The 23,213-nt window shown below is 42.5% G+C and overlaps 1 protein-coding gene across 1 annotated transcript; it reads left to right on the top strand.

Annotated features, from left to right (window-relative positions):
* The first annotated feature begins 265 nt into the window (after positions 1-265).
* Positions 266-22,405, top strand: LOC101831536 (zinc finger protein interacting with ribonucleoprotein K-like). The gene is made up of 5 exons (XM_040734094.1): positions 266-402; positions 914-952; positions 2,949-3,075; positions 4,306-5,520; positions 18,947-22,405. The coding sequence occupies exons 2-5, from the start codon at positions 938-940 to the stop codon at positions 19,603-19,605; spliced, it is 2,016 nt and encodes a 671-aa protein (XP_040590028.1). The 5' UTR covers positions 266-402; positions 914-937; the 3' UTR covers positions 19,606-22,405.
* The last annotated feature ends 808 nt before the right edge of the window (positions 22,406-23,213 follow it).

The following is a 23,213-nucleotide window of genomic DNA, read 5'->3' on the forward strand; positions in this document are numbered from 1 at the left end:
TTGTTCCAGGTGATGCGAGTACACGGCTTCCCCACCAGCAGATGCTTAACTGGAAGAACTACGTTACCCAGAATGCGCTCGTCACAGAGAGGAGAACACGGAACCAATGAGCGTTTAGAACGGTACCATTGTCCGGTTTTTACTGGTAGGATGGCCGGGACTTCCGGCTGCGCTCTGTGGCGCTCATTTTAGCGGTTTTGGGGTCTCTTCTTGCTGATGGTGTGCAGGACCCTTTGTCCAGCCATAGGAGACTAAGAGTCTCAAGGAGCGGTTCTAGAGGTGCTATTCATTGCACATTGGGCGCTGGCGGAGACAGCCTTGCCCAGGTCCCCGTCCCCATCTCCCTGCCACCTGCGCTCGCCTATTTGGATGGCTGCGCCCAAGTTCAGGCACCAGGCTTAGGTAAGTGCTGTGACATCTGAGGCTCCCTTGCCCTCGCCACTTATCTTACAAAGTTTGAGTGAGGGAGTCCACTAAAGTCGCTACGGCCCAAATCCCTGCTCGTGATCCGGGGTGCCTATTTGCAAAGCTAATGTGACGAGATGTAGCAGAATGTGACAGCCTGGCCCCCGGCGTGTGTAATTCCTTGGAGCGATGTTGAAGCTTGGGATAGTTAAGCCTGTAATCGTAAAACGGGGAATTTTATCCTAGGAATTTGTGTACGGAAGTACACAGACTTACTTGAGTGTGGGTTTTCTGTTTTCCCGAGAAGCTGCTCACAGTATGAATATATAACACAGGCGGGTTGACTCACTCACAGTTCAGGGTCCCTGAGGTAATCGTCAGCACCGAGCATTTAGGATCGGATGTAAAGAGACATCCCCGGCTCACCTTGCTCCGTGTTGGGAGAGTGTATGGGAAGACCCAAGGCTTTGTATCCCTGCCGTCGTTCATGATGTCTCTCTCCTCATAGGTGTCCATTACCGCAGAAGTGGACATGGCCCCAACGCAGGTGAGGAGAGTATGTCTCAGGCTGTCACTCCTCACATGACCTTGTCTTGGACCAGAGACTGCTTAAGAAGCCCAAGCACAGGGTCCTGATTCAGTGTTGGGGGTTCTTTGAAGTAGCTCCTAATGATAAGAAGCGGTAGAATGAGGTTGACCCTGGGCATGAGTGTGCTGTCATTCGTAGACTCCCCCCGGGTGCTTTCCCCTGTGGGAACCGAGAGCAGCAGGCTAGGATTCGGACATGAATGGATCGCAGTATCTGCTTTAGAGCCATGAGAGCAATGGCTCCTTTAGAAAAAGCAGAGGGAGGGGGAGGGAGGTGCTCTAATGTTGGGTCCCTCAGCCTCCGTGTTCGTGTAGCGTGGAGAACCCAGTTGTTCTGAGTCAATAAGAAGACCCTGGAGGAAGATGCTCTAATAGTCCCGGTGAGTGTTAATAGTGACTGGACCAGAGTGAAGGTAGAGGAAGTGGTAGCTGTCTAGGTTGGTTTTGAAATTACTGCTGTTTAGAGTGTTAGATTTTAAAGAGGGGAAGTTAATAGTACTGCTCTAGGAGTTTAAGATCTAGAAGGATGGAAAATCCACCAAACAGAATGTGACGTTGGCATGTGGGTTCATTTTTATTTTATTGCTTTTAGCTGCTTTTAAATTATTTTAAAAATCAATTAAGGAAGATCTCCTATGGATGGGTGGCCTTATAGGTCTGGAATTTGGGAAGTGGCTTAAAATGGATACGTCCAAAAAACTGTTGGTCAGCATTTAGCCAAAGATGTGTGTGTTGTAGTTGAGACTAGTTCTCTTTCTCATAATAGTAATAATGAAAGTTCAGCTCATTTGTGGCTATGAATGAGTCTTGGATACCTAGATAGAAGTGATAGACATTAGAAACATAATTATGAGAGAAGTTAAGGGGAAAGAGTATGATCAAAGTTTCTGAGGCGTAGAACAGTATGATAGTCATGGTGCCAGAACCACTAAGTAGAAGGTACCCTGAAGCCAGGACTGAATGGTTTTGTCTCCTCAAACTTCGGTTGTTGAATCCTAATCCGAGTGGCCTTTGAGAGGTAGTTAGATTATGAGGATAAGATCCCTTGTATGTGAGATTAATGAGTGCTCTTGTAACAAGATGTCAGTAAACTAGCTAATGCTCTTGCCCACCATTTGAGAATACCAGTGGAAATTAGTGGTCTATAACGATGGAACAGGACCTGCCAGAAACTGCCAATACTAGCTCCTTGGCATCAGACCTAAAGCCTTCAGATCTTAAGAAATGCATTGCTGTGGTTTATAAGCCACTCAGTGGACAGTAACGTTGTTAGAACACCCACACTAAGGCGTCAAGAGTAGTGCCTATTCTTTCATGCTGTAGGGTTATTGCAAGTTTGTTCTGATCCTGTGGATGTCTACAGAATTCCATTGAAACGGATGGGAAATGTAAGGGACACAAATCTGCCTCTGTGAGTTACCGAATATGGGGGCTGAGAGCCGTTGAGGTTGTGAAGCACTTAGTAGGGATGATTAAGCGCAGAGGTAAGGCTGTGACTGTCCAGGGGATGTCGGCAGAAATGGGAGACAGTGGTGTGTGAGGCGACACGTGACCCTGGAGGGCTGGGAGTGAAGCAAAGGACACCTGGTCTCTGGAGCAGGATCCTGGACTGCTTGTGGCAGTGGGCACCATTGTGAGGATGGGAGGGTGAAGGGTGAACTCACATCTGAGTGTATCCAAGGGGGACCATCTGGAGGACCGCTGAGAAATTGTTTGAGAACAACACATGTAGCCCTTCATGCTAGCTTAGACGGTGTCATTGTGTCTGCTGCTCGTGCTATACCACCAATACTGGAAGCATTGAACTAAAATGCCTGCTATGGCATTGAGACCCGGTATTGCTTTGAGGTATGAATGTGGGCAGGATGGAGAGCAGAGAATGGGTAAATAAATGAGCATTCTTGGCAACATGGGGATGAAGTTGACTGTGGAATAACCCATCCCTGTTATAGCAGGGCTGTGTGACTTTTGAGGATGTGGCCATTTGCTTCTCACATGAAGAATGGAGACTTCTTGACAGGACTCAGAGGCTCCTGTACCTCAGTGTTACACTGCAGAACTTTGCACTGATAAACTCCTTGGGTAAGGCTCGTACATTCAACTAGCATCCTGAAACCCTCTGTCCTCTTTCCCAGAGGCAGACTGATTCTTTCCCCAGCCAGACCTTGAGAGCTGTTGAGTTCTACGTATTCTGGATATAGATGCTTTGTGTGGTAGCATTGAGCTATGTGTTCTACCCTAAGTAATCCTAATACCTGCTGCTTATTGTGGTATGGGAGTTGGGCATCCTGTAGTCATCCTGATATATGGGCGTCATCGTGCTTGTCTTGTCTCTAGCTGTGTCTAAGATCCTGAGAATTGGCATCACACATCCTTCCCCTAGGCTAACTGGGCTTTGCATGGCTGCAGTTTTGGAACCATGGACTATTCTTTCTGGATCTTCCATTTTGGATGTTTAAAAGCTAGTGTTTCCTTTCCTGGGATCTAAGGTAATCTCTTGTGAGGTACTCTCTCAGTGCTAACAGTTTTTTGAGTCTTTTCCTTCCTGTGGACCTTGTTTCATGGGGTCACATGTAGTAACACCGTTTGAGGCAAAAGGGAGAAATCTGTTCTTTTGAAACATCAACGTGGCTTCATAGGAGGCCTGAGTGTGGTGAGTGGCAACTAGAGGAAGTCATAATATCCAGGCCATCTTAAAGAATATCCTGTATCCTCCAGAGTTTAGGTGTAAGTGCTACCAACCAAGCCTGGTTTTTATATTCTCTTTCCCCATTATGATAGTTTTCTGTTTTCTGACTTATTTTATCTGTGTTCTCTAGCAACTCGGTACCCCTGTTCTGGTCTCCATGCATCTCCTGTTCCTCTCTCCTGTACTGTTCCTCTATGGATTCCACCACAGTGTCACACAGAAATCTGAGCACGTGCTATTCATTTTCAATTGGAGCGAGTTCCCTGAGCTTGCACACAACCTGCCTTCTGCAGAGCTTACAATTAGCTCTCAAAGATGGCATCCTGTTACAATCTGGGTGGGGTGATCTAGGGATTTGGAGGCTACTCCATGGTGACTGTCTGACCACGGGGTTACAGTACATAACATCTTTCGCTGTGGTTCATGCCATCTTGGTGACCTTCATTCAGTGAGGCTTTCCCGATGCTGTTCTCTTTAGTGACCTGGTATTGCAACCCAACTCTGCCCTTAACCCACCCCTGTAGCTCTTGTGTTCAGGAGCAACCGTCTGTGGCATGTGTGGATGCTGGGGCTTCCTCTTCCGAGCATACTCAACATTCACTGCAGGAGTAATTCTCTTTCAGGTTGTGGGCATGGAACAGAAGACGAGGAGCCAAGAGTTTCTACAAGAACATCACAGGTTTGGCTATCTGAGACAACCCCATCCACACCCAAAACTCACCTCTGTGAAAAGTGTGTCCTGATTCTTCAAGACATTTTGCACCTGCCTGATCTACCCCAGCAGAAACATAGTGTAGAGGCATGTCCCATATTTGATCAGCTCCAAAAACTTACTAGTACAGAAAAACCCTTGAAGCAGAATGCTGCCGAGGCCTCATACTTGAAACAATGCCTCTTCCATATGCCAGCAAAGTGCTTCCCCATCTGGGATGTTGAGAAGGACCTCCCAGACATACTGAGCCTTCTGAAGTCCCGGGTCTTTCCCAACACTAAGAAGCCTAGCCAAAGCACTGAGGCTGGGAGAGAAACTCACAGCCTTAAAAATCACATGTCAGGATACTGTGAGAAGCAAACACTTGTTCACCAGCCGAAAGCCTCGAACAGGAAAAAGCTCTATGAGTGCAGCAGATGTGGGAAAACCTTCCGGGGCAAGTACTCGCTTGATCAACATCAGAGAGTCCACACTGGAGAAAGGCCTTGGGAGTGCAGGGATTGTGGGAAATTCTTTAGCCAAACCTCCCACCTGAATGATCACCGTAGAATCCACACCGGAGAAAGGCCTTATGAGTGTGGTGAATGTGGGAAGTTATTTAGACAGAACTCCAGTCTTGTTGACCACCAGAAAATTCACACTGGAGCGAGACCTTATGAGTGTAGCCAGTGTGGGAAGTCCTTTAGTCAAAAAGCCACACTTGTGAAACACCAGCGAGTTCACACCGGAGAAAGGCCATACAAGTGCACTGAGTGTGGGAATTCCTTTAGTCAGAGTGCCATTCTTAACCAACACCGGAGAATTCACACCGGAGCAAAGCCGTATGAGTGTAACCAGTGTGGGAAGTCCTTTAGCCAAAAAGCTACCCTTATTAAACATCAGAGAGTTCACACCGGAGAAAGGCCTTATAAGTGTGGTGAGTGTGGGAAGTCCTTCAGCCAAAGCTCCATCCTCATTCAACACCGGAGGATTCACACAGGAGCAAGGCCCTACGAGTGTGGTCAGTGTGGGAAGTCCTTTAGCCAAAAGTCTGGTCTCATTCAGCATCAGGTAGTTCACACTGGAGAAAGACCGTATGAGTGTGACACCTGTGGCAATTCTTTTAGCCAATGCTCTAGCCTCATCCATCACCAAAAATGTCACAGTACGTAGGTAACCTCAAAAAGGCAGCAAATGTGGATAAGCCAACACCTATTGTTATTTAGCTCCTCCAAATCCATACTTGAGAAAAGCCTTAGACTTAAGAGGAATGCCCTCTTTTAGTATCATGACACCAGAGAATCTTCTGAGGTTGATCTTCGTTCTGCCTACACCCAGGGGTGTGAGATTACTCAGGAGTTCAGGCACGGGTAGGCTCAGGAGCTGCGTTGCCCATACTTGAAAAGGCCAGGGTCCTTGCCATTTGGGTCAGTACCAGTGTTTGTGGTAGAATTGATGTTTCTCTACTGCATAACCAGTGTGCGCTAATCACGCCACCGTGCGAAGCAACGGCAAATTGTGCTGCTTACCTGGTGGAACTCTTGAATGGAATATTTATGGAGAATTTGTTCTCCATTTGTAGCTGTTTAAAGCAAGCCTACAACTCAACTTTTACCAGGAAGATCTACTCTGCTGTCTGCTGAAGGGGGCTACAGTTTGCATATCTGTAGTAACCATGTCTTCAGTAGCCCCATGTTGTGTAAAATAAAGTAGTTTTTAAATTGGTGTCACATGACAGTTAGGTGAATGTTTCCAGCCTTCTGATTACCAGTTGGCCACGGCCTTCTTCCCATTGCTCTGGTTTGTACATAGATAGATAGCCTTACTCCAAAAGCTACCTTAACTCTTTGAGTCCAGTTTACTAGTGGGAAGGCTGGAAAACAGACTGAAGTTTCTAGGAAAGGATGGAGAGAGCTTTTGTGGATGTCTTAGCTTGGTATCCTTCTGCAGGGACAGCAAAAGGCAAATCTGCATTGCTGCCCAAGAGCGCCAGGGTCTTCATTGTTGTAGCTTATGATGTGGAATTTTTCTGTGGTCATCCCAAGGAGAACTCTGCTATTGCCGTAAGCTGCTGTACCTGTGGATATGGAATGAATGTGCTCTATTTTTTTCTCAGAGGATGTCCTCAAAGTGCCCATGGCACAGAGAAGAGGCAGCTTGTAAGAGTCTCCAAAGAAAGTACCCAATAGCAGTTATTCCATAGGCTGGCATCACTCATGAGATGGCCAGATCCAGATGGGAAACATCACTGAGCATACAAAGGATGGGAATGATGGAGTTTGCAGCTAGCCAGATGGAATGTGCCTCTAGTAAAAGTGCACCCAGCAGTCATTGTCTTTGGTTGTGTTCCCAAGGCCTAGAGATCTGTGTCTGTACAATAGCTGAGGCCGTTGTCAGAAACGTAACCTAAGGTTTTGTGGGATACCATGGTCTTTTCTTGATTGTTTACCTCAAATCTGTTGCCATAGGAATAGGAAAATGAGATGGAGATCCTGTAGTTCAGGAATGTGGCTATTGTAATCACAGTCCAGCTGTTGTATTTGCAGTCTGGTATGACCAGACTGTTTTACATTATTTCCTGCATTACCCGAGGGCTGCTCTTACCCAGGCATGAGGACAGAGTAGGATCATAATGGAGACTACCAAGCCATCTGGCTTCCAAAATGTAGGAGTTCTGCATTTTGTATTTTAATCACTTTTTATAAAGTTTATGGGTATATCAGTGAAATGCAGTCATCTTTATGGTTTATTCCTTGAAAAGTTGTATACTCACTTACCTTTGTGATGGTGACCTTGTCGGTGATTTACCTCAAAACCTGTTGCAATATTTCCCCAGAGTTAGAAGTTTATATTTGACTCACAAGAGTCCAGTTTGTGAATGAAAACAAAAGGTGCTTTTTGTCCTAGATAATTTTTGCAATATATAATTATTTTGAGATTTACCACTGATGCTTTTTTAATACCTCACCCTTTATATTGCTGTGTTCTGTTTGATTTTATACCTACAACACTACCCATTGATCTTTTTATCCATTCAGCTCCTGCTGGATATTTAAGTTGAATCCGTTCTTGAGCTACTACATATAAGGGCACAATGGATAAAGGCATAAGACTCATTATGCATATATTTTTTTCTCTTGAGCCCGTAATTCAGTATATGCGAATGCTTCCATTTTTAAGAAATTGTCAAACTAATCTAGATTGACATAAACCAGTGGTTGTGTCTCAATCTTCCCTTTAATACAGTTCTGCATGTTTGGGGGACCCCGTACAAATAAATTTTTTTTGCTATTTCATAACTGTAATTTTACCACTGTTATGAACCATAATGTAAACATGTGTTTTCTGATGGTGTTAGGCGACCCCTGTGAAAGGGTTGTTCCACTCCAAAGGGTTGCTGACCCACAGTTTGAGAACCACTGATCTACACAGCTTGTGGACTAACTTGTACACACTCTTGTTCGTGTTTGGTATGTATAATGTGTTTGATTTGAGCCATTAAAATATGTGTGTAATAACATATATATCATAGTCTTAATTGCTTTTTTCTGTGTTTCATGATATTGAATATTTTTATGTGTTTATTTGCCAACTGTATGTTTGTAAAACTTTGTGGTTTTGCCTATTTGAGTGGAAATTGGTGTTGCTGTCCTTTTCATTAATAAATAGTTGTACACTAAAAATATGTTTTAAGATTTCGTTCATTCATTCTCCAGTGGTTTCACAGACTAGTCCTTGATAAGTGGGAGTAAATGTTTCTCAGTGCTAGAACAATATTTTAGCATTATTTCTCTTTTATTCACAGTGTAATAGTCACAGGCACTACAGTCTTTAAACATTGTCTGCATTAGTAACATATTTCCTGTCTCAGAAGTCTAGTCATTTCCCAACAAGCAAGTACTGGTTTGAATATTTAATTGCATTCCTACCATGGCCAATGCCCATCTGCCACAGAGGTATCAAATACTTAGTTGGGAAGAGACATGTAATAGCATGTTCCTTTTATCATCATATTGATGCAATAGTCACGAATTACCTGAAGAACATTAATATGTAAATAAAACATTAGAAATGAGAACTTTGGATTATTACCTTTGCTTTTTTTCCATTTTTTATTTTATAATTTCATTTATAGTCTAATCACAGTTGCTTTTTAAAGATAATTTTGTTGAGGTCTAATTATGTTACCAAAATTTTGTATATATCCATTGTTTCTGTTTAATATGCATGCTTGAAACCAAGTTTCCTAAACCCTTTTTAATGTATTCTTCTAAGTGTAAAATGGGTATATGAATATTTTCATATATGTGAATAGTAAAGATTATATGATGAAACACTGTGAATCCTTACAAATCAACTGCAATTAAGTGTGCATATATACATATATGAATATTACAAAGTAGTTTCTGTTTGTGTGTCTCATGTAGTCTAGATTGGCTTTGAGTTCATTAGCTGAGAATGATATTAGACTTATCCTCCTGCCTCTATCTTTCTTTTTTTTTATATAGATATTTCTTTTTTAAGCTAATTTATTTAGTTGATACATTTATTTTTTAACTAGAAACAATTATATTTATTATACGTAATTTACATTTAAATTAGAAACAAGCTTGCTTCACAAGTCAATCCCAGCTCCCTCTCCTTTCCCTCCTCCCCCGCCCCACACCAGGCTCCCCAGCCCCCCTCCCTCAGTCCCCACTCCATTCCCCATAGTCTGTCCTTCATTCAGGGCAGGGCCTAGGCCCTTCTCCAAGAGCCCAGGCTGAGAGAGCAGCCCTCATTATGGAATGTTGCTTCTATCTTTCTAGTTCTGGGATTATAAACATGCTCCACCCTGCCCAGATTTTGTGGTGCTGGAGATCAAATGCCGGGCTCCATACTTGCTAAGTCAATATCGGCTAAGCTGAATCCCAGCCCTGAATTTTGGTATATACCTACATTCTAGTTTTTGTTGTTTTGCTTTTGGTTTTCTTTCTCTTCCTTTTATTTTCTTGGTGTCACTGTATTTACCCTGTGACTGGATGTTGTATTATAGTTATCAAGGGGAATAGAACCAATAAAAAATAGATATACAATTAAAAGGAGTGTAGACAGAATGCACCTGGTCCTGCAGCCGTTTTGTCCAAGCAAACATACAGAGGCTTATATGAATTATAAACTGTTTGGCCGATGGCTTAAGCTCCTTACTGGCTAGCTCTCACTTAATTATTAATCCATAACTATTAATCTATGTATTTCTATATGACCTTATATTATCGGAGAATGCCCAGTGTTCTATCTTCCCGGTAGCTACATTGCCTCTCCCTGGCTGCTCCTCTCTGCCTTCCTCTACCCAGAATTCTCCTAGTCTGGTAACCCTGCCCATACTTTGTCCCTAGCTAAGGACAATCAGTGTTTTATTCATCAACCAATAAGAGAAACATATTAACAGCATGCAGAAAGACATCCCCATCAAGGAGACTAAGGCTAAATTGCTTTATGCAAAGGCTGGATAGTCCCATGAAGACTGGGAAGCCTAGAAAACCAGTTGTTGCCCCGTCTAAGAAGCTGGAAGACTCAGAGCAGTCAGTACAATGACCCGACCCAGTCCAAGAGTATCCTTTCTTACTGCTGATTTTTTTTAACAATTTATATGATTTTGACTGTGTGTATGAAAATGTCCACATGAGTGTGGATGTCCCCAGAGGCCATAGATATTGGATCCCCTGCAAGCTGGAGTTAGAAAGTTATGAGATGCAACCATGCATCCTGATAACTGAACTCTGATCCTCACTAAGAGAAATAGATGTCCTTCATTTCTGACCCATCGCAGCAGCACACAATTCATGTTAATCACTACCCACTCCCTCTATTACTATGATAGGCGCTACTCTTCAAAGTCGTACATCAAGTGTGAGTTCTTTGCGAGACATGTGGCTGTCCAGAATAACAGAGGTCCATGCTGGTGAGAGGCTTTGTGAATGCAGTAAATGCAGGACATTCTTCAGGTAGAAACCTCGACACAGTAGAGTCAAAAGTGATCGTGCACAATTATACAAGTGAGTGCACACAATCTCCAACAGATAGATCACCCCTCATTCAACACCAAAGAGTTACATACTGAAGTGAGAGAGCAAAATGGAGAGGCTGTGGTCTCACACTGTGCACATCCAGGCAGTACTAAATGGACTGGGTAGGTATTAAATTAAAAATAAAGAGCACATGACGTTGAGAGGATGTAAGTGAAAGGGAGCGAATAGGGCACTGGGTTGGATAAAACAACATATTCATGTATGAATATTTAGGATCTTAAAGATAAATCTCAGAATGGCAAAGTGCAGTGGGAATGTGTGTATGAAAATGTTTAACAACTTTAGCTATGAGGGAAATGCAAATGCATGCAGTATTGGTATTCTGTCTCACCCCAGTTAGAAAAGACTGGTGAGGGTACAAGCATCAGGGAGAAGGAACCTTTGTGCACTGCAGGTGGGGGTGTAAATTGAAATGTAAACTAGTGCTGTCACTGTGAGTATGGAAGTTCCTCATTGAACTCACACATACATCATCATCGTCATCATCATCATCATCATCATCTGCCACTCAGAGAAGCCGGTAGACCAACTACAGATCTTCTCCTCTTCCTCCATTCCTTCCCCAGCCTATCTTCCCCTCCCCCACCCCTCTACAGTGCCTCACACAGCTCTTTCCCTCCAAACTTCTCTCCCCCAACTCCTGGCTTTATCTCAGTCCCCCAACTGCAGCAGGGATCTCTAGGAACACTCAGGCCTCTCTTGCCTGGGTAAAAGGCAGGCTAACTGCAGATCCTAACATCTCCCTCCATTCTTCAGAGTCCAATCCCCCACTGCTGTCCCCAGCTGGGCAAGGGAACGCTTGCAACAGCCTGCCCCACCCCCCACTTCATCTCTGGTGGAGCCCACAGATTCTTCCCTCCTCATCAGCCCTCCCCCACACATTGCTTTTTTTCACCCCACCCCATCCCCAACTCCAGCAGGCACTCCTTGGAACCATACCTGCCACTCTAATCAGGGAAGCAGGTAGGCCGACTTAAGATCTTCACCTCTCCGTTTTTCTAAATCCAGTCCCCTACTGCCATCACCAGCTCTGTAGCAGACCTTCTGCTATGGTCTTTCCACACTCTCCTCCCCCATTCCTAGGGGACTAGCTAAGCAGATCCTTACTTTCATCCCCCTGTAGACACCCCAAGTCAGTTCCCATTCCTAAGTGTCAGCTCCAAGGATCAGAAACATTTTACCTAGAACACAAAGTGCCCACACCTATCAGGACCCAAATTTTCCGATAGGCCACACACAGTCACCACACTCTCCGAGGAACTGGACATGTGACAAACCAAGGGAGAAGACACAATCCCAACAAAGATGAGAGCAGATACCAACACCTAGAATTACAGTCTTCCCAAACACAGATGCCTAGAGGCCAGCACAAGAAATGCAATCAATCAGTATACAAATAGACTTTGGGCTCCCATCCAACAATGAGAGATGCACTCTCACACTGGACTCTTGGGGGAGGGTCTAGGCCCTGCCCTGGATGAAATGACAGACTATGGACACCCCCATGGAGGGCCTCACCCTCCCTGGGGAAATGAGGGGATGTTGGGGGGTTTGATGGGAGGGTGTGGGAGGAGGGGAGAAAAAGGGAGAGGGACCTGGAATTGATATGTGAAGCAACCTTGTTTCTAATTTAAATTTAAAAATAAAAAAACACTCCAGAACAATATGTAGCCCTACAAGAGCAGGCCTTGAACATTCCAATGTAATGGAATCACAAATAAAAGATGTTAGATCAGCCTTTACGAATGATAAAAGTCTATTAAGAGAAAACAAATAAAGCTCTTAAAGAAATTGCCAGGCAGTGGTGGCACACGCCTTTAATCCCAGCACTTGGGAGGCAGAGGCAGGAGAATCTCTGTGAGTTCGAGGCTGGGCTGGAAGTACAGCCTCCAAAACAATACAGAGAAACTCTGTCTCGTTAAAAAAAAAAAGAAAAAAAAAGAAATCTGTGAAAATGCAAACCGCGGAAGGAAATGAATAAGACAATTCAAGGTGTGAAAATGGAAAGAGCATCAATGAAGAATACACAAAATTAGGGAAATCTGGAATGGAAAATTTAGGAACTCAACAGGAAGCAACAGAGGCCAGCTTCCCTAACAAAATACAAGAGATGGAATAAAGAATCTCAGGCATTAATGGTACAATAGAAGAAAAAGAGATTACACCCAAAAGCAGTAGATTGCAGAAAAAATCAAACTACTTGATAAATAAATACAGTAGAAACAAACAATGACAACAAAAAACAAACAAAGAGTTTGTTCTTTGAGAAAATCAACAAGATTGATAAACCTTTATCTAAATTAACTAAAAGACAGAAGAAAAGATCCAAATTAATAAAATTTGAAATGAATGTGGGACATAATAGACACTGAGGAAATAGAGAAGTAGTGTCCAACATATAATGGATTTCACATTTTTTTGTGTATGTGCTTTTATTTAGTTACAGTTTAGTGTGTTTTGTTGTTTGGGGATGCTTGTTGCTATATTGGGTTTTTATTTTTGGAGAAATAATGTAAAATTGGGATAGTAGGGAAGTGGAGAGGATATGGAAGGATTTGGGTAGAGGAAGAATATATGATCATAATATAATGAAATTATAAATAATAAAGATCCTATACATACATACATAAATACATATATATATGTATATATATATATACACATGAGCATATATATGATCCTGCCATTTGGCATCTGGAATCTAAGCAGACCTTAGAGTTGCCTGCACATGTATATTTACGCACCCTTATTCACAATAGAATTAAAGCAGGTACGCATCAACTGACAAATCAATGAGGAAAATTTCACACACATACAACATGGAACATTCATAAAGAAGAATGATATTTTTGGATTTGCCACCACATGGATACAACTATAGGCTGTTAAATTAAATAAGCCAGTTCTAAAAGGACAATTTCTATCTCCTTTGAAAGTTTAAAAGATGTGTTTAAATGGAGAATGGTGACTTGCAAAGAAGAGCATAATAGAGGAAGACAGGAGGATACCTGGAAATATAGTTTATGAAATGGTGCCTTTCCTGAGGTTATTCCAGGAACTAGGTAAGAGATTACAGGAGCATACTTGACTCTGAGACAGCTGTATTACCCAGATCGTAACCAGCATGAGTGATGACTCACAAAAGTTCATCACTATAGGTCCTCGCACAGTTTGCAGAGATCTCAGTTGGCCAGAGAGTCTCCTCTTACTGGCAATTGTTTGCCATTTATACCAGTTTCCAGTGGGTCATTGTGACTCTTGTAATTTTATGAGCTATGTATATTTTGTTGGCTTCCCTTGACTTATGAATTCCTCCCCTCCTCCCTCTAGGGGGTAGTGTTTCAATTCAGAGGAAGTAAGTATGAAACAGACTCTCACCTTGTAACCCAGACTGACCTTGGTTTTCCTGTTGAAGAGAATCTATAGATGTGCATCACCATGCCCAACTAATTTCCTCTCTTCTGTGTTCTGCCCATCACATGCCAGATTTTCATACAATGTTGTACTTCTCATATTTCTTCCACTTTCTTGAATGGAAGTTATTTCATGACCTGCGTCTTGGTTCATTATTTTCAAATTTGTTCCTCCACCAAAAGATAGCTCCTGAAATGCAGTAGGTACTTCCTAAACATTTCCTAGATGCATATAGAGGCACAGTAGAACTCCGTATGCTCCCTCTTCAGTGTGTGACACTCATCTGAGGTCACTTAGTTTTTTAGAATACATAGAAGTTCCATTTTAGGATTAACCTCTGCTACTGTCAAAATTCAAGCACCCTTGTGCACAACGGTGAGCATGCCTGAGACTTCAGTATCTCTGATATCCTAGCTCTTTCCACGTGTCATTGGCTTCCCCATGAATATGTATGTACATGTGAAGACGAAAGAGTTGTGGTTAAACAGGTTTCAGTTGTGTAAACAGTTCAAGCTTCTGTCTCCCCCACGAGCCATTCGGAATTTCAAGTCTAATGTTGCTCCTTTAATTGTAGGTAAAATGGAGTCACTTATGCTAAGTCTGCCTTTCCATCTACTGATGCTGTCGATACACATGGGCTGTCAGCGAGACAATGCCAACTCTTTATCTTGGCACATGGAACAATTAGAACCTTTCTTGTTTTTCAAATAGGCGGCATATTCCTAAAAGTAAATTAATTCATCTCAGTTTGAGCACCAAGGGGTACCATCTAGATAAAGAGTGCTACTTCCTTGCTTGGATACAGATAGGTGCCTCTGTTCACCACCTGCTTTTAGAATGTTTTGTTACCTCCTGCCAACCTGGGGCCTTCTCCTGTGGCTGTCATAGCTGGGAATTTTCTCTGAGGAAAGCCAAGGAATTGCTCCAAATTAGTCAACGTGCTAACTCAAATATCCCTCCAAAATCTCTCTCTAAAACCCATTCTTCCACTTTATGGCTTGGGACCATCCCCACCATTGGACCTTAGACAATTGACTTAAAGCTTTGTATTTAACTTATTTTATGAATGAAGAACATAGGAGCTGTCAGGTAACAAAACCCTTTCTGATTTTGATGTATGTACATAATTATCCCAATATTTCACTCCTTGTTTTTTCTCACACGAAGGATGTTCGCTATTCCAAGAGAGGTTCTGGGAACTTGCCAGAATTTCCAGACAAGTCACACTGTTTAGACCCCCAAATGATGCCACCCAGAGTCTATTCCCCTTGGGTCACTTTCCCTGAAGGAACTACATTGCCCAGAATGCAGTGCATCCGCTGGAAGCATTTCCGTTCAGGGGAGACTTCCGGAATCGTCTCCGCTTTGGGCACATGGCAGATCTCTGTCCCAAACTTTGGACAAAAGGAGACACTCAGTTTCCACTGCCGAAGTACTGGGCGCTGACCGAGCCAGGATATCTCGTCTCCAGGGCCGGGTGACAGCGGTCCCTGCTCGCCTTGCTTTGGTGCTGTTCAGGCAGGTGAGGGCTTTGGCCATGAACCCTGCGCAGGTGGGTCCTAAATTCTCAGTCCTTCACTTGCCATCCCCAACCTCTAACAACAAATTCATCGGCTAGTAACTCCACGGCAGGGGTCCCGTGTGGGTGGGAGGATTGCGGTTTCTGGCCAGCAGTGGAATGGAGGTCGACGTGATGGCAGAACGAAACACGAGCAGAGCAGAGGCTTGGCGAGTTGCCAGGGAACAGTGGAACCCGACCTCTCCCCCTTCTCTAACCCCCTTTGGTCAGCAGAGACTGTAACAATCATTCCGTGTCATTCCTACCCAGCCTGACACGCTAAGCAGCATTTTGAATGATGATCTTAAAACAACAACAACAAAAACCATTTAAAAGTGTATTCCAGTCTCCTTTTAGGAAACAGTGTACCGTGCAAATGGGATAGCGACTAAGCAGGGGCTCAGGCCAGGAAGCTACTGCAAACTGCTCTGAGAATTTCCTGGTAATAACTGGACGAGGTTAGCACAGGGTCGGGGGAGCGTGGAATGGATTCTGGGTAGTCATTAAATTGTGGAGATTAACTCTGGATCTGGAGCCATCACGGTTTCCTGCAGCTTATTATGTGGTTGTGAAAACAGGTCGCGAAGAGCTGTCCCGCTACCACCCCCAACATTACATAAACATCTGAAAGGCTGAAAATGATAAGTTGGAGGCGGGGGGGGGGGGGGAGGTGTGTGAATATTTTCATCAGAAGGCTTAAGAATTCGGTTTTGAACATGCTAAATCCAGGGTGTCTCACAGTGCAACCAGCAGGAGAGCTGGCCAACTAATCTGGTCCGGCATCCTGAGGAAGGGATCTCTGGAGACCCGCATAGAGATTTGGCTGAGAGTCCCGAATTACTATGAGTTTTGTTTTATGTGGTGTTGGAGATGGTGAACAGGAAACTTGAGGACGGTTTTCCATTTGGCTCAGGGTCATATGAAATAGACTGAGAGTGAATTTAGGTGATCTTCCTGGTTGATGTGGGAGATTTTTGATGAAGTTCGGACATTGTACTGTTGTGGTATAACGCGTTCTCTGCCTTATTTTTACTTTGTCCCTGAATAGAGAGCTATCCTAGGCTTCTGGGCTGGTACCGTTCCTTTTTTTTTTTCCTCCCCTAACTACAGAGCTTTTTCTTTTCTTACCATAGCTGGGTAATAGCCACTATGGTTTTCCCTCATTCCCTCATATAGGCTCTCTGGGTGCCAAGCCTCAGACATAATAAATTTTCTCCTCCATTCCCTTTGGACCCCAATTCTCATTGCCTGGAGACTAGCCAGGATGTATTTGGGGATCAGGGTCTGTACATCACACCCTGCATGCTTTCACCCTGGTGACAGGACTTGGCCCACAGTTAGCAAACTTTGGGGCTCCATGTTCTGTCCCCTTTATCTGACATTTTCTTGGATGAGTAAATGAAGATTTCAGTCATCATAATCATTGTGGAACTCACTGGACTGTGCAAGACGGCTCTATTTTATTGTGTTTTCCTCCCAGTCTTGGGTGGGTGGGTTTTTATACTCACCTATCCTTTCCCTGGTGTTTTCTGTCTTCGTGATTCTTTATGGTTCCTGAACTATGGCGGACAAGGGCAAGACGAGTCCTGGGCTTCTGACTAAGAGGGAATGATTCTAAACACAGCAGAAGGAGGAGGGACTTGGATCAAGTCAAGCATGACTTTCAGATGATTTTCAGACAGCATCAGAAACCTGCTTGGTGACTCCTGCCACTTGAGGCCAGGTCCAAAGGCTATACCTTCTTTTTATCTTTTCCTCTCTATCTACTCTTTCTGTTATTTCTGCACTAATTTCTGGTTCAGGGCCTTTCTTCCCAAGTCTAATGCAGGTGTCTTCTATTGGCCCTTCTGCAGTCCTTTCTAATATTATACTGAACTGAGGCTGTTGAACTAAACTAAGATCATCAGATGTGTACACAATCATTTAATAGTTCTTGCGTATAAACCGCTCATTTTAAATCATATATTCCTGGGCCAGGATACTGACTTATGTATAACTCTGACCTGTTCCTAGCAGTCAGGCAAAGTCTTTCTAAAAGTTATCTTAGTCAAGTAATATGGAGACTACCTTTTCTCCCTGGACTAACCTCATTCTTCTATTTCTTTCTCATAGCTCCCTCTATTCTATTGTACCTGGACTTTAGCACTGTATAAAGTAATATCAAACGGATTGTACTTTTATCTTGTCAGCAACCCCAGGAACTTAACCTAGACTTATGTGCTAACTAGTTTTACGTCAACTTGACACAAGCTAGAATTATCTGAAAGGAGGGAACTTCAATTGAGAAAATCTCTCCATAAGAATCATCTGTAAGACATTTTTAAAAAATTCATCATGGGGGAGGGACAAGCCCATTGTGGGTGATTCCATTCCTGGTCTGATGGTTCTGGGTTCTACAAGCAAGCAATCTGAAAAAGCCAGCAAGCAGCATCCCTCCATGGTTTCTGTATCAGCTCCTGTGTAGGCAAAAGCCTCCTGCCCTGCCCACCCACTCCCAAATCCCCACTCAGAATCTTAATATTAACCACTATAAATGCTTGGCCAATAGCTCAGGCTTATTGCTAGGTAACTCTTACAGTGTAAATTAGCCTATTTCTATTAATCTATGTATTACCACATGGCTTATGGCATTTCATCTCATTTTTCTACATGTTCTGCTTCCTTTGCATCTGCTGGCATCTCTGACTCCTCCCTTCTTTATCCCAGCATCCTTTGTTTGGTTGTCTTGCTTATACTTCCTGCATGGCTAGCAGCCAATCAGCTTTTGATTAGCAATGAGAGCAACACATTTTCACCGTGTAGACGATTATTCCACAGTACTCCTGGCTCCAGGTTCCTGCCCCACTTGAGTTCCTGTACTGACTTCCTCTGGGGATGAGCAGTGATGTTGCAGAGATAGCTGAATCTACCCTTTGCTTTCCAACTTGTTTTTGGTCCCAGTGTTTCACTGCAGCAACAGTAACCTTGACTAAGACAAAATATATTTCACAGTGTACATCGCTGGTGTTTTTTTCTGCCTTCAGGTTGTTGGTGTGTAGTGAAGGCTGAAGAATATTCGGAACCACGCGTTTGTGTTGGAGTGCCCTTCACACAGAAAACTTACCGTTGTGACATATGTGGCCCCATTGTCAATGAGCTCTTGGATGCGGAGGATCACCAAGGACCACACCCTGCACTTACAGCTTGTTCAGGCAGGGCATGTGAGAGACAGTTCTCTTTAAGCGAAAACTTTTGCCAGAAACGAACGCATAATACTGTAGACAGCTCTTTACAAAGAAATGAAAGTAAAGCCTCGTTGTCAGCTAGGAATTTCCAAGTTCATATAGGGCCTTACAGTTCAAAGAAGTTCTCTGTGCGGGAGGCGGAACAGAGAAACGTTCAGGACAGTTTGATTGGTCGCCAACAAAAGGTCACCTGTAGCAAGAAGACAGCAGGGAGCACTGAGTATGGAGAGGACTTCAAGGTTGCACAAATGAGTTATAAGTGTAGTGAGTGCAGGAAGAGTTTTCACCGCAAAGATAACCTTGTACAACACCAGAGGATGCATAGTGGAGACAAGCCTCATGACTGCAGCGAATGTGGGAAAGCCTTCAGTCGCAAAGCGACACTCATCCAGCACCAGAGGATCCACACTGGAGAAAGGCCTTATGAGTGCCACGAATGTGGGAAAGCGTTCACTCGCAAAGCGACACTCATCCAGCACCAGAGAATCCACACTGGAGAAATGCCTTACAAGTGCCCCGAATGTGGGAAGTATTTTAGCCATCACTCTAACCTGTTAGTACATCTTAGAGTGCACAGTGGATCCAGGCCTTATAAGTGCAATGACTGTGGGAAAGTGTTCAGACACAAGACTACCCTTGCTCAGCATGAAAGCATCCACACTGGCGAAAACCCTTACGATTGCAGTTTCTGTGGGAAATCTTTTAGCCACAGGTACACCCTCATTAAACATCAGAGAGTTCACACTGAGAGGAAGGCTTTCAAGTGCACTGAATGTGAGAAACTTTTTAGTAGAAGTTCCGATTTTCTAGCACACCAAAGGGTTCATACTGGGGAAAGGCCTTTTGTGTGCAGCAAGTGTGGGAAAGATTTCATCAGAACCTCCCACCTTGTTCGGCACCAGAAAGTTCACTCTGGAGACAGAGGCCGTATGAGTGCAGCGAGTGTGGCAAAGCCTACAGCTTAAGCTCCCACCTGAATCGGCATCAGAAGGTTCATGCAGGAGGAAGGCTTTAGGACTGCTTGCAACACACTTGTATTCAGTCAGGTGTTGAATCTCATAGTGAGAAGTCATGGCAGGGAGATGCCTTCACGGCAGGTTTGTAGGAAACCTCAAAGACCTATGTTGTACTTTCTGACTGGTTCGAGTAACTTGCCAGACTCTTGTCTCTTAGTAAAGAAGTCTGAAACCACCCGAACAACTCCGTCTTTATCCTTCAAACATCCTCTGGGAAGACCAGACTTATGCACTCTTTGGTAATTGTGAAGCACATAATAATAGTCTCATATCTGACTGATAGCATTGACTCCAGCCAAGGATCTGAGTGAGCTGTGCTTTGCGTTTGGCTTGCACAGATAATTTGCTTCATGGAGCTTGTTTTTATGTGAAATATTTTTTGTTTATTTGAGACAGTATTGTTATTTTGCTTAAGCAAGCCTTGAACCTCCCTTTCCTCAGTCTCCTTAGTAGGAGAGAGTTTAGACTAATGACACTGTGCCCAGCTCTGTCTGAACTTTGTAACATAATGGGCTTTGCCCATCTTTTAAGTCATTCACCCAGAACAAGTAGTTGCCTCCTGTTATGCTAGTTTCCAATAATCAATGTCTAAGAATTTAAGTTACTTTTAATCTTAGGGGAGGTTAGAGTGCATCAAAAACAAAGTTAGGATCTGACAAATTAAAGAGAACAACAATCTTGTATTTTAAATGAGACAGTGGGTTGATGGAGAATTATGGTTCAATAATGGTGTTTTCTTGTATTATTGAAAAACGCTTCATAGGTAATAATTTCACATATTTGGAGGATCTTAATTGACTGGATTTCAGTTATTTGAAGTCTCATGAACTGGTACTGTGACACCCCACTATGTGTTTGGGAGCAAAATGGGTCATATGTTTCATTTTTAGCACATGCACAGTTAAGGAGCCCTATGTTTCTGTATTCTCCATGTTCAGGATTGGCATACAGGCTACCAGCTGAATATTCCCAAGTGCCACTAAACAAAAGTATAGAAAGAGTGGATGTGAATATTTTAAGTACAGATTAATTTCAATTAACTACAGGGGAAATTCCCATGGTAAGAACATTCCTAAATGTTCTACTCATGATAGCTATGTAGGATCAGAGGATTTATAGAATTCTACAGCATAAATTGTTATGTCACTTAGGACCAAGGTCACTATCTCAGCATTGATGTATTTTTTGTTTATTTTTTTTCTTAATTCTTATGCCTTCCTGAGGTCTTTGCCAAAAGTCTTTGTTGTATAAGCAGTAACCCCTAGAGGAGAGTAATATGATCCAAGAATTATTAAAGAATGTAAGTTTCATGAGTAGCCAGAATTCTTGGTTACAGTGGAAATGCCTTTGTTGCTTATGACTGGGGGAAAAAGGTATCTTAAGGCATTGGTAGTGACACAGTAGAATTACTATATCAATGTCCACTTGTTTGACTTGCCAGTAGAAGTTCGTGGTCCAGAATATTAAATGGATTATTTTATAGACTTTATGGACTGTAATCAGCATACTCTGTCTATATTGTATATAACTGTGTAGTTTGATAAATGTGTATATATTATAAAGCCACTGTAGCAGTGATGCAGAACATACCCCAGAGCTGTAAAGTTACCATGTGTTCCTTCAGGATTCTACGCAACGTCCTTCTTCATACCCTTCCCTTAGTCCCTAGGTAACCACCAATTTTATTGTACGTAAGTTCTTCAAAAGGTTTATATCAATATGACTACCAATTGATTTACATTTTGTCTACTGTTATTCTGCATAACCAATTTGACATATTTGTGTTATATGTATGAATATGTCATTCTTATTGACTACTGGAAATATGGGTTTACCACAATTACCTGTTTATAATATTTGTCATTTTCCTGTCCCATCTTTTAAACATTGAAAACAACTCCTGCAGATATTCATGTATGAATTTTTATATGGACATTTAACTGAGACCATTTTTAAACAGGAGTAGTGAAAGACATACAATAAAGTGTGAAGAGAAAACACACAAGACTTGGTTTAGAAAATTGCCAAAACTCCTTAATCACCATGCTACTCATGGTGTAAAAGAAGAGAAATTCAATGACGACCACAAACTTGAAATATATCCATTGCTTCTTCTAATGTTTTCCTCAAAAGTCCCGTGGGAAAGTATCCAACAATGTTCTAGCAACTGGGGAATGAAATGCTCCAGCTAACAGCATATTTTTAGCTTCTGTTAAACTGTTTGCTTTTTACTTTCCCCTGCCAATTGCTAAAGAGTATATAGTTTTTCTAGGTTTGTTCCTTTCAAAGCTCCTTGTAAAATGCATTCGAGGCTGCTCTATGAGACTTGTTTCTTTTCAAACTATTGCTTAATATAGACTTGTAATTGAGATTTTGATGGTACTGAATATTCTTTGGATCACTACCCCATAAGAATATTTCATTAAGAATGCAAAACATATTTGGATGATGGTTCAGTGAAAACTTGCATCATATTTATTTAAGAGCCAGCTCTTATGAAAAGTCACAGGACATAGACACACATGCATGTGTGAATACTCAGGTCAGAATTATTAGAGAGAAGGGGACACCTTGTGTAATGAAATCTCACAAGATGAACAACACAATAGGAATAGGCCAAATAAGTAATGAGATATTCCCCATACCCATTCTAGTAACACTTCCTTTTTTCCATTGTATAACTTTAGCTTCTTTGTCAAAAATAAGGTGTTTTTAGGTGTGTGGCTTAATATCAGAGTTTGCAATCCAATTCTCTTGGTCTACTTGTCTATTTTTGTGCCAATACCAAACTGTTTGCAGGACTATGGCTCTGTGAAGAGGTTGAAGTCAAGGAAGGTGATGCCTCCAGAAGTTGCTTTATAGTACAGGGTTGTTTTGGCTATCCTGAGTTTTTGTTTTTATATATAAAGTTGAGTATAGTTCCTTCAGGTCTGTGAGTAATTGTGTTGGGATTTTGATGGGGATTGCATTAAATCTGTAGATTGCTTTGCAAAATTGCCATTTTTAATGTTTTGGTCCTACCTATACAAGAGCATGGGAGGTCTTTAGTTTTCTGTCACCTTCTTTAATTTCTTTCTTTAAAGACTCAAAGTTCTTATCATACAGTTCTTTCACCTGTTTGCTTAGCGTTACCGCAAAGTATTTTATGTTGTTTATGGTTATTGTAAAGGGTGATGTTTCTCTGATTTCTTTCTCACCCATTTATTGTCTGTATATAGTAGGGCTACTAATGTTTTTGAGTTAATTTTGTATCCTGCCACTGTCCTGACGGTATCTATTAGCTGTAGGAGTTCCCGTGTAAAGCTTTTAGTGTCACTTATGTAAACTATCATATCAGCAAATAATGAAAGCTTGATTTCTTCCTGTCCAAATTGAATTCCCTTGATATACTTTTGTTGTACTATTGCTCTAGATAGAACACCAAGTACAATACTGAACAGATATGGAGATTGTGGGCAGACTTTTCTTGTTGCTGATTTTAAAGGAATTACATTGAGTTTCTCGACATTTAGTTTCATATTGGCTATTGGTTTCCTGTACATTGTTTTTATTATGTT

Source organism: Mesocricetus auratus, unplaced genomic scaffold (genome assembly GCF_017639785.1).
Source record: "Mesocricetus auratus isolate SY011 unplaced genomic scaffold, BCM_Maur_2.0 Super-Scaffold_100037, whole genome shotgun sequence".
Lineage (NCBI taxonomy): Eukaryota > Metazoa > Chordata > Mammalia > Rodentia > Cricetidae > Mesocricetus > Mesocricetus auratus.

Coding starts and splice junctions, on each gene's coding strand:
- LOC101831536 (XM_040734094.1), top strand. Junction 3,076..4,305: donor TGCACTGATAAACTCCTTGG/GTAAGGCTCGTA, acceptor ATTCTCTTTCAG/GTTGTGGGCATGGAACAGAA. Junction 5,521..18,946: donor CCAATGCTCTAGCCTCATCC/ATCACCAAAAAT, acceptor ATAACCTTGTAC/AACACCAGAGGATGCATAGT.